Source organism: Portunus trituberculatus, chromosome 14 (assembly GCF_017591435.1).
Source record: "Portunus trituberculatus isolate SZX2019 chromosome 14, ASM1759143v1, whole genome shotgun sequence".
Classification (NCBI taxonomy): Eukaryota; Metazoa; Arthropoda; class Malacostraca; order Decapoda; family Portunidae; genus Portunus; species Portunus trituberculatus.
The window spans coordinates 5,768,179-5,780,121 of NC_059268.1; the positions used below are offsets into that span (position 1 = coordinate 5,768,179).

Here is an 11,943-nt window from a genome sequence, read left to right on the forward strand (position 1 = left end):
AAGCACATCATCATAACATCATTATGAGAGTCACTTCCAGAATGTTGATGAAGGTGTCATTTGCATAAGAAAACCCTGATTACCACTGCGGCGAGGGCTGGAAAGAGACGGTGGAGAGGAACTGCTAATCTGAGGAGGATATGTTGAATTTACCCTTATTATTGTTATTATTATTATTATTATTATTATTATTATTATTATTATTATTATTATTGGTATATTTACGTTTTGCCTCATTGTCCGTTGCTCCTTTCTTCATCCGACTCTCTCTCTCTCTCTCTCTCTCTCTCTCTCTCTCTCTCTCTCTCTCTCTCTCTCTCTCTCTCTCTCTCTTGATATTCTTTTATAGTTTTTCTTATTCACTTTATTTAGTTTTCATCCGTTTCTCTTCTAAATTCATTTCTATTCCCCTTCCGTCATCATTAATTCTTTTTTCTCTACCTTTCTCTTTTTCCTTCCTCTTTTCCTTTATTCTTTCCTTACTTCCTCCTTCGCTTTCAGTGTCACCTCTCTTTTTTTTCTCCCTATCATTTTCTTCGCCCCTTCTTTTCCCTCCTCCTTCTCCTCCGCTGGCCGCTTTGAATCCTGGGAAAAGATGGAAAAAGAAGGACACGGAGAAGTTGATGGTGCTGATGGGACGGAAATACGATACTGACTTTTCTTTCCTTTTTTCCCGGGCAAATCGCCTCGGACATTCACGAGTTTGGTTTTGGAAAATATTTTGAAAGCGTCATCATCATCATCATCATCTGGCTTATAGTTTTCTGCAGTCATTGTTGTCTAGTTTGCTGTTAGTGTATTTGTTGATGATATGACCATTGTTTTTTCTTGTTATTGTTGTTATTGGTAAGAGCACGCATGCAAGTGAGAACTTCCACTCCAACCACACTTACAGACAGTAGGTGGTGGTAGTGGTGGTGGCGGCGGTAGGTGGACTGGAGTAGGATCGGAGTAGAGTGGAGTGGAGTGGAGTGGAGTGGAGGAGGTTGTTCCTGAGTCCCGCCGGCAATGCTTTCATGTCAGAGTTGTTTCTTAGAATATTCAAAGTGAAAGCATAAGAGATTTTCTCCCTCACGGTGGAGGATCGCTCGCAGCAATAGATCGTGACAGCAAACTGACGAAAAACGTTATATTATTTTCCCAGAAAAGAAAATGCATTGATTGAGGAAATATTAATGCAAAACATGTATATTCGTGAACATATCTGTTTCTATTTATAATTATGTTTGTTAATGAGTTTTGATATAAAAAATTTGTTAATCGTATCATCACTCGGCGCATTGCTCCTGAACAGTGTAATGTAAGACCTTTACTCTCTCACCCACAGGAGTGACGGCGTCTGCTTCTTCGACGATAGATGACGGGGAGGAGTGGAGTGTATCGTGGTGGTCCACGCTGGATCACCCAAACCAAGCCCACCACAACCACCATCACAACCACTCCAGCATCAGCACCAACAGCAGCCCCGCCGCCACCCGCCACCATAAACACTACCGCGACCAGAACCACCACAAGGTGCGCCACCACCACGACGAGCGGTCGTTGCGGCGGCGGCGGTACCTTCCTAACAGACATCAGCCAAAGTTCTCTCACAGTGAATATCAAGCCGATGTGCCGGAGAATATCCCTGTTGGTTCCACTATTATGCACGTGAGTACTTATCAGGGAGCAAAAATTTCTGAAGGAATTCTTGTCTCTGCTTGAGTGAAGCGTGCGAGTAGCGGGAAGAGGAACCTGGACTCGACACACGTGGTCTCGACAAGATGTTATACCTACATGCAGCTTGGCATTGAAATCGAATGTTAAAACTTCTTGCCGAGACTTTTCAGGGGATCTTCTTTGCTTTACCTTCCCTGTTTGTCCTCCCTCAGGTGGAAGCAACAGACGATGACCTTGATATCAATGGTCTCGTGAGGTATAGAGTGAGTGACACCGAGCACTTCGCGATAGACGATGGTGGAGTGGTCACGAACATCAAGCCCCTAGATTTTGAGCACACGAAAGGGGAGTATCGCTTCTACGTGTACGCCGAGGACCAAGGTGAGTGTGCTGGTCTGGTTATATTTCAACCTATTCAGTACTGGGATGCATTAATACTTAAAGTTTTGTGTATGATCAGATAATTTTATTTCCATTAAGAATGGTTTATGGAAGTCAGAAGATTAGTGGACAGAGTCTTCACTATTTTAATCGCCTTATAACTTTTTAATCACCTGATAGTCGGCAGAATATTTATGAAAATGTGTCCTGGTACTGAAGAGGTTAATTACTCGTACTCTTTACCCTCATATGGTTTTGAAGTCACTGAATAAGAGTTAAACAATCATCAACAGAACTTGTATATCTGCCCTTAGTCTGCCTTTTGTGTAATAGGTTAGAAGCAAAGTACATCAAACACTCACAGCATTATTATAATTGAATAGCATTAAAAACACTAGATCTCGCAAATGTAGGACAGAATTCTTAGTTTTTGGGAAAGTTAAAGCTCAGGGAGGATGCGTGTGGGGTTTGCTCTGCAGGCCACACGAGGTCTACGAGGAAGGAGACGAGGGCTGCTGCTGTCATCCGCGTTAGAGACACTGATGAGCCGCCTTACTTCGAAAACTCACAGTACACTTTCGCCATCACGGAATCAGCGAAGACAGGTGAGTGAAGGCCGAGGCAGTGAAGGAGCGAGCACTCTTTGTAAATACTTCCACTGTATATATCACCGAGACATGAGTAGCGGTAATGGTTTTATATTAACTGTCCTTTTGTTATGTGCCTTTCCAGGTGCTTACGTGGGGACGGTGGTGGCCAGGGACGCCGAACTCAACTTTAATAGATACGAACTGAGAGGAGTTCAGCCTCCTGGCACGGTGAGGCGGTCTGGCAGAGGAGTGAGATTAAGAATAAGCAAAGAATAAAAAATATATATCTAGGTGAATTATACTTATACAATTGCGTGACTGTGTGAGAGAGCACAGAGCCACACATTGCTGAACCGTAAAGGGCCAGTAATAGAAAGACAAATCTGCTTGGATAACAACCACCTATTTCTCTCCTTATCGTCTCTAGTTCGTGGTGGAGTCCAGACACGGCATTATCAGTGTCGGCAAAAACAACTTCGCCAACACGAGAGAGTTCGATTTCCAGGCAGTGGCGATTGATGACACCAACCTGAACTCCTCGGTGCCCGTCCACGTGAACATCATCGGTAAGCAAGGCGTCTAGTGTGATCTGGGATGGTGCGGCCGCTGTGCTTTGTCTTCCCTTGTCATATGTACTTGTAATGGTTTGTTAAGGCGCTTGTGCGTGTGTCTAGATGCTCTAACGTGATATTTGTTTGACTTTATAGCTTCCTACTTCTGTTGACTCAGTTGTATACTTAATGAAAGAAGTGATAGGTATTTCTTCATCTCGTGCTCAATCAACACTGAACGATGGTGATTGGTGAAGGTAGTGGAGTGGTGCAGCGTAGCAGTTCATTATGGCATAAGTTGTGTTTTGCTCCACGCAGTGTAGGGATAAGGTAAAAATAGCCTCCAGAGTATCATTTGCCCAAGTTAACACGACAACATTCTTCTTTCTCTCCTTTGTCCCGGCAGCCAACAGACCCGTGTATGGTAAGCCCGGCCACTTCCCTCCACATGATCAATGTAAATACCATCATAGGAACTCAAATTGTGAAAAGAGTGAATTTAAAATATCTGCTTATAGTCTGATATATGTAAAGTAATTAAATACTAAAAAGACTGAACAAACTCTTAATATTTATTTTCATATTTGATAACAATGAGACTCGTATTCTTAAACGCTTTGTGCATTCATAATGACTTTTCATACGCCACAGATGTCTAGTTGAGTATAAAGTGAGTTTTCCACAATAGCGATGCAGCATCCATTATGAAGCATCGCTATAATCATGGAAACACTCATTTAAAACTACAGTAACTTCAACTAGACTCTGTGAAAAAGTAATGGGGATAAAACACCGAATCGTTTGAGAATACAGACCTCAGAGATAAAAAGATAAGATGAGACAAAAAACACCAACACTAAAAATTAATCTTGAGTCTTTAATAATGACTGTTCATTTCGCATTCTCTTACACCGACGGCAGCAAGACTTACGTGGCCCAAGGGTAAGAAAAGTGAGTGCGAAGATTATACTTTGTAGTGCATGTCAGACACCAAAGATACACACACACACACACACACACACACACACACACACACACACACACACACACACACACACACACACACACACACACACTCCTGCCCTTTGGAATGCGAGAGTACATGGCAATTTGTCTCCCTTGACGGTAGATCACGTTCAGAAATGCTACAAATATCCGCATGAGCATGGAACTGATGTATTGTTATTATTATTATTATTATTATTATTATTATTATTATTATTATTATTACTACTATTATTATTATTATTATTATTATTATTATTATTATTATTATTATTATTATTATCATCATCATTATCATTTGAAGTATTGCTAGTATTGTTATTCTATTTTTTACTACTACTACTACTACTACTACTCTCTCTCTCTCTCTCTCTCTCTCTCTCTCTCTCTCTCTCTCTCTCTCTCTCTCTCTCTCTCTCTCTCTCTCTCTCTCTCTCTCTCTCTCTCTCTCTCTCTTATCTTCGTGCATTAGTATTTTGCTTGCTGTTTGTTTTTTCGTGTGTTTGTTTGTTTGTCTGTTTATTTGTTGCTTCTTCGATATTTGCTGGCAATTGTTGCTGTTTTGTTGTTTTGCTGTAGTTCTGTATGGTAGTGGCTGCGTAAGTTGTTTGTCTTGTAGCTTATGTTGAAAGTAGTCCATGTTTGTCTATATGTTATTAATCGGTTTATTTTTAAGACGATAATCCAACCTTTTTTTTCCTGTGTGTGTGTGTGTGTGTGTGTGTGTGTGTGTGTGTGTGTGTGTGTGTGTGTGTGTGTGTGTGTGTGTGTGTGTGTGTGTGTGTGTGTGTGTGTGTGTGGCAGCTCTCATTATTATGTGAATGATGCAACACGTGTGACAGCAAGAGGTGCAACTTTTACACTAATAGACCAGCTTTTCTCATTCCTCCTCACTTCCCTGCAGACGAGAACACACACAAGCCTGTATTCAATGAGTGTTCGGTGCTGGACGGCATTTCCGTGACCGAAAACAAGACTGCGGGACTCCGTGTTGTGATGGTGAGCATGTAGTCCTCATTCTTTCCTAGATTTCTTCGTGTTGTGCAGAAATTGTAGTGTTTTAATGCTTTGAAAATGCTTGTATAGGGTTTAGTAGTTATGATGGCATTGTTGTCGTGGATACAAGAGAAGGTTTTTATACATTGGACGATGACAAGGACAGTGTTTTCGGCAGATCTAAAATTTTGTGTCGTTCGTTGTTTTTTGGTGATAGACTATTTATTAATTGATTTGGCGAACACCCAGCAACACTTACCATTCTGTTGCGGATGAAAAGACCCTAAATCATTGCTTTCTTTCAATAGTTTGTTTTAGAAATAGGAAGCAAGCATGAAACTCTCAGGATTTATGAGTGAGGGGGATGAAAGAGTGAAGCTACAGTTCAATTTTATATTTGCAACGTGAAGAGAATAAGAAATTATGGATTCTTTGTATGCTTTTTTTTTAGAACTAACTTAGAACTAACTATCTGAACGAGCTTTTTTTACATTCAGATTTGTTCCATTGGCCAATGTTCTTGTACAGTAAACCACGATAGGAATAGAAACGTCACATTTAACTAATGGCCTTGCTGCGATGTCTTGTGTGCAGATGACAGCCACGGATGAGGACCAGGGCGTCAACGGACAAGTCACTTACCATCTCCTGAACGACCTGGAAACCTTCGCCATCGAGACCAAGACGGGCCACGGCTACATCACTACTACACGGGTCAGTAAACACATGCTTCTCCTTTCCTACCACCTGAGATGAGAACTGTCACCTCAACCTCCACGTTCTTCACTTAACCTTACCATTGTGTGAATTGCTTGTTGTGAACCACCAGCATCGACAATTACCTGAAAGAAATCCTACTATTCCCTCTATCACCCTCCCTTCTGCCTGGGATGTACCTAGATAGACGCGAACCAGATGGAGCAGTTCACAGCTAGCAAGTTTCATGGCAGTGGAGGGATTTTTAGCATTTGCAGTTCACGTGTATCCATTGTTTTAAAACCAGCTTTCTGTTCTCTGAGGAACTAAAGCCAAGATTGTTACCAGTAGTTGATGGCGTGACTTATAAGTAGCTAGAATTTTTGCAATGAATAGTAGTATATTTAACCCTTTCGTTCCTGTGTTTTTATTGCAAGTTTTCCGTGTGTGTGTGTGTGTGTGTGTGTGTGTGTGTGTGTGTGTGTGTGTGTGTGTGTGTGTGTGTGTGGCGAGAACGCAACGTACAAACTCTGCAAAATCTAAGTGCAAGTAATAATAGAGTGTGTGTGTGTGTGTGTGTGTGTGTGTGTGTGTGTGTGTGTGTGTGTGTGTGTGTGTGTGGCGAGAACGCAACGTACGAACTCTGCAAAATCTAAGTGCAAGTAATAATAGAGTAACAAAAATACATTGCAATAACTGCGGTATGTAAGTTCTAGGAAGCAGTGTGATGAGGCGGCTGGCACTGAGCGGCTTTATGTGACACACCGAGGGAAACATAGTGAAACTCTTCAGAATCTTGAAAACACTGCTATCAAAGAACACAGAAATGAATACTCAGGTTCTCACGGGAGTATTCCTTGTATTGACAGTGCAGAATTCTTATTACTTCACCATTAGAGTCACCAAAACATCCCCGAAGATCCCCAGTCACTTTTTAGCAGTGTCAAAAGTTATCGAGACCAAAAGGTGAAATGTTTGAGAAAGCGCCACCAGATGCTCAACTTTACAATTCACTCGTCGTCCAACTGACAGAGAGCCTCCGCCAGGTGCGCCCGGAGCCTACAACTAATTACTCACTCATAAATATTCCTAATCCACCAGAAAAAGGAGTACTAATATATTAAATTTCCGTTTTCGCTTAGGTCAAAACTTATTCCATGCCATCGGGGGACGAAAAAAAGAGTAAGAAAAAAAAAAAAACAGAACTTCAACTTAACAAGGTCGAAATGCTTGGAAAATGTTGTACTTGTCTATTCAGTTCTTTTGTTAATTTATTTATTGTATTTTTAAGCTTGCACAATTACATTTTTTTGAAGCTTACGTTTCTCTCTCTCTCTCTCTCTCTCTCTCTCTCTCTCTCTCTCTCTCTCTCTCTCTCTCTCTCTCTCTCTCTCTCTCTCTCTCTCTCTCTCTCTCTCTCTCTCTCTCTCTCTCTCTCTCTCTCTCTCTCTCTCTCTCTCTCTCTCGTAATCCACAACATATAAGACACTTGCTAATTAGTGCATCCACATCCTTTCATATAAATCACGTGCCATCAAGTTACTACGAGTGTTTTGTGTTCTGATCAGATGCTGGACAGAGACGGGGAGGACCGCGAGTTCTTCCTGACGGTGATCGCCAGGGATGGGGCGCCTCCTGACGAGGCCCTTCAGGAGACGTGCACCTTCAAGATTATCGTGGATGATATTAATGACAACCCGCCAAACTTCGACAAGCCGGTGTGTTAATAGAAGACGGGGACCAACTAGCCCTCCTCCTTTACCTGTTACTTATCTTACCTGTCTTTCTGCATCTCCCCTGTCTTGTCATTCTCTTCTCTCACTTCCATCCTATTCCCTCTTTCCATTTCTATCTTCCTTTCCAGTAAAAAAAATCTTCCCTTATTAAGTCTCCTTCGTTTTCCTCTCCCATATTTTCCTATCTCTTTTCATCTGTTTCTCTCTTGTCTCTCTCTTCTCTCTCTCTCTCTCTCTCTCTCTCTCTCTCTCTCTCTCTCTCTCTCTCTCTCTCTCTCTCTCTCTCTCTCTCTCTCTCTCTCTCTCTCTCTCTCTCTCTCTCTCTCTCTCTTTCCTTATTTTCTCTCCTCTCCGTTCACCTTTTCATCCTACTTTCCTGTCCTTTCACTTTTTATCAATTCCCGTCTTTCTTTTCCTGCTCGTTTCCCTCCTTCCCTCCTATCCATCTCCTTTCTTATGTTTCCCTCTCATCTTCCCTTTACTCCTCCCTTCCTATTTCCCTTCCAGTATTCACCTTTCATGTTGTCCATCTTCTTTCTCATCCTTCATCTCTCCACATATGCTCCTCTCTCTCTCTCCTGCCAGACCCAATATTTAGATTATAGTGCATATTCACAAGCTCAGAGGGTTAATTTTTCCCTGCAGAGAGTGATAGGGAAAGAATTCACTTGGTAAACTGGCATATAATATCTTGAGTATAGCGGTTTTTTCTGTGTGTGTGTGTGAGAGAGAGAGTGAATGCAGTGGTATGTTTTTTTCGTTCTCCGCTTCAGTTGTACGAGCAAAACATCGCCACGGACCACAACAGAGAGACGGCAGTGCTGAGGGTGACCGCCACAGACATTGACACTCTGGAGAACGCGGACATCAGATACACCCTCGACAGTGGAAACTTCGATGACTCCTCCTACTTCTCCATCAACGAGAATACAGGCATCATTAATCTGGTGAAGCCGCTGGATGAAAGTATGGTGAGTGTTGCTTTCCACACCATTTCTTCCTTCATTCTCTCTCTCTCTCTCTCTCTCTCTCTCTCTCTCTCTCTCTCTCTCTCTCTCTCTCTCTCTCTCTCTCTCTCTCTCTCTCTCTCTCTCTCTCTCTCTCTCTCTCTCTCTCTCTCTCTCTCTCTCTCTCTCTCTCTCTCTCTCTCTCTCTCTCTCTCTCTCTCTCTCTCTCTCTCTCTCTCTCTCTCTCTCTCTCTCTCTCTCTCTCTCTCTCTCTCTCTCTCTCTCTTTTTTTTTTTTTTTTTTTTTTTTTTATTTAAACTAGGTTACATGTGTTGTACATACCAGAGGTCTGAGACTATGGTATAGTTCAGGCCTATCTTGGCAACAAAAGAAAATACACAATATTTACAGAAGTGAGACAAGTTGATAATTTGATAATAGTATATAATTACACACTTTCACTGCACTTATTGGTGTCACACTAGCACTTTAGCCACTCGTTCACGCCTCTTTTGTACGCCTGGAGGCATGTAGAGTGGTGTATGTTTGTGTCTTGCACCAGCCGGTTCCACATGCGGCTGTAACGAGGGAGGAAGGAACGGAGGTGACTCTCGGTCCTCGCAAAGGGCACAGTCACAGTGAGGTGGTGGTCTATTAGGCCGGCGGTTCGAGTGTCATGTGTGGGGATGGATGGGTGGCAGGCGTAGTGGTGCCAGGTGTGGAGTCTGTTGCCTGAGGGCCTTGTACATGACGCACAGGCCCGCCACGTCTCGCCGCTGCTGTAGAGGTTGAAAGTTGGGCTGCTGATCCTGGTTCCTCATTTGCACCATCCTCTGCGCTCTTGCCTGGATCCTGTCAAGCCCGGCAAGATAGGAGGGTGGGCAGGAGGACCAGGTGAGGGGAGCGTACTCCATGACGGGCCTGACCTGGGCCCTGTAGAGGGACGCTATCCCCGGACCGTCGAGCAACTTCCCAACGCGTCGGACACAGCTCAGCCTCCACGCCGCATCCCTGGCAACCCTCCTCACGTGGGTGGTGAAAGTTAGGCCTGCGTCTACTTCCACCCCCAGGATGGAGATAGACTGCTGGAAAGGCAGCCTTTTGCCTTCAAGAAAGAAGGCTGGGGGATGGGCGTCTTCTCGCCGCCTGGAGATGTGCAGGACTTGAGTTTTCTCAGGGGCGAGGGTTATTTGCCAGCGGCAGCTCCAGGATGCAATAACTTGCAGGACAGCGTTGATTCTGTCCACCGTGTTCTGCCGGTGGTTCCTGTCGCTGATGAAGGTGAGGGTGCAGTCGTCTGCATAAGCTTTGGCCTCGGGGACTAGTTGCAGTATGTCATTGAAATATACACACCACAACAGAGGCCCGAGGACACTGCCCTGAGGGACGCTGGCTTTGATATGGTGTTGGGAGGACGAGTGGCCATCAACAACAGTGTGCAGGGTTCTGCCATGAAGGTAGTCCTCCAGGAGGTGCAGCAGTCCTCCACACACTCCAAGGCTCCTCAGTTTGGCTGCCATTCCCTTGAACCACACTCTGTCAAAAGCACCGGCGATATCCAGGGCAACGACGAACACCTCTTTCCCACTGTCTATCGCGGTGCTCCACTCCGTAGAGTTTAGGAGAAGCAGGTCGGCTGCCGACTTACCCTGCCTGAACCCAAACTGCTTTGAGTTAAGGAGGTGGTGGGCGTCGAGGAAGGCGGTGACTTTTCTCGTGATGAGGACTTCCAGCGTCTTCCCCACCACGGAGAGGAGAGAGATGGGCCTGTAGTTCTTAGGATCCGCCCTGCTACCCTTCTTGTGTACAGGCACCACTCTGGCCTGCTTCCAGAGTGCTGGCCATGTTTGGGAAGTGAGGCATTCCCGGTAGAGCTGGGTGAGTGGAGTGGCGAGCTCAGCTGCACATTGCCTGAGTATGTGAGGGCTGATGTTGTCTGGTCCCAGAGCCTTCTTCGTGTCGGTCTTGCTGAGCAGGGCCATCACCTCCTCCATGGTGATGTGCAGGCTGTCCAGCTCAGCAGTTGTTAGCACTGGGATCCTGGGTGGAGTGTTGTTTGGGTGGGTAACACTCATTTTGGTGGAGAAGTGGGCGGAGAATAGCTCGGCTTTGTCCCTCCCTCTCGTCACTACCTCACCGCTCGGTGTGGTGAGTGGGGGGGATGGTGGAGTCCGTGGCCAGGCCCTGCTGCTGCTTCAAGCTACTCCACCACTCCTTCTTACCAACATTCTGACCTGAGAGCTTTGCAGTCAGGTCAGTCTTCCACCTTTGGATGGCGGCTTTTTGCGCGTTGGCCATGTTGCGGCAGGCAGCTTTATATGACTCACGGTTGGCTTGGGTGCTGCTTGCTCTCAGTCGTCGCCAGGCCCTGCTCTTCAAGTCCGCCGCCTCACGACAGCGAAATCCAAACCATGGCTGATCCCCCTGGTCTTGATTTATATGTCTGGCAGGGCACATACTTTGACTGAAGGGACAGCAGGTGACTGGTGAAGGCCTCCACCTGTTCGTTAAGGGTGCCAGTGAGACGATCCTCCCAGTTTGTCTGGCTGAGCTCAGCTCTCAGTGCCTCCCAGTCAGCTCGCCGCCAAAGCCAGTTGGTGCGCGTTGTCGGTTCATCCCTGTCCACCCTCACTTTCACTGTCGTAAGGATGGCCACGTGGTCAGATGACCCAGGGGTACCGAGTGGGCGGCAGGTGACTAATCCTCTGGCAGATCGGTAATTACTGGATCGAGTGAGGAGCCAGAAATATGGGTTGGGAAGTCGACATGGTTAGTGAGCCCAAAATCTGTTAGCAAGTCATCAAATGCCCTCGCCACAAGGTGCTGGTTGAGGTCACCAATGATGATGAGGTGTTTGCAGGCTTGCTGGTACAGTAGGGCATCCAGATTAGTGTGGATAAAGTGAAGAGGCTCACTTCCCTGCCACTGAGGGCGGTAACACACACAAAGGAGCACTGCTTCATTATTGTGTGTCCACACCTTAAAAAATATGAGCTCCAGGTGCTCTGGCATGTCTACTTCCACCACCTGTACAGAGAGAGACTTCCTAAAGCACACGGCAACACCACCAAAAGTGCCATGCGTTCTGTCTCGGCGGTGCCATGTTGTGTAGTCCTGCAGCTGTCCGTAGTTGGCGGGCACCGAGGAGTTTAGGAAGGTCTCCACTGTGGCAATGACGTCAGGGTTGTGAGGCAGCACGTGACTGTGCGTCAGGTCGCCGATGTTAGTCTGCAGACCCCTAACATTGGCTGACAGAATAGTGAGCTTGTCCCGGCAGCGCCCGCCATTGCTCCAGTTGTTGTGGCGGTAATACTGTGGTGGTGCCGGGGGGGCGTAAGGGGGGGACCAATCTCTTGTCGTGGGAGTGGTGATTCTCTGGAGA

The 11,943-nt window shown here is 45.5% G+C and overlaps 1 protein-coding gene across 1 annotated transcript; it reads left to right on the forward strand.

Moving 5' to 3' along the window:
• Window positions 1-858: 858 nt before the first annotated feature.
• LOC123503420 (neural-cadherin-like) lies at window positions 859-9,203 on the forward strand. Its single transcript, XM_045253186.1, has 11 exons — window positions 859-898; window positions 1,328-1,650; window positions 1,872-2,040; window positions 2,520-2,645; window positions 2,773-2,858; window positions 3,058-3,196; window positions 5,091-5,185; window positions 5,777-5,896; window positions 7,447-7,596; window positions 8,388-8,585; window positions 9,195-9,203. The coding sequence occupies exons 1-11, from the start codon at window positions 859-861 to the stop codon at window positions 9,201-9,203; spliced, it is 1,455 nt and encodes a 484-aa protein (XP_045109121.1).
• The last annotated feature ends 2,740 nt before the right edge of the window (window positions 9,204-11,943 follow it).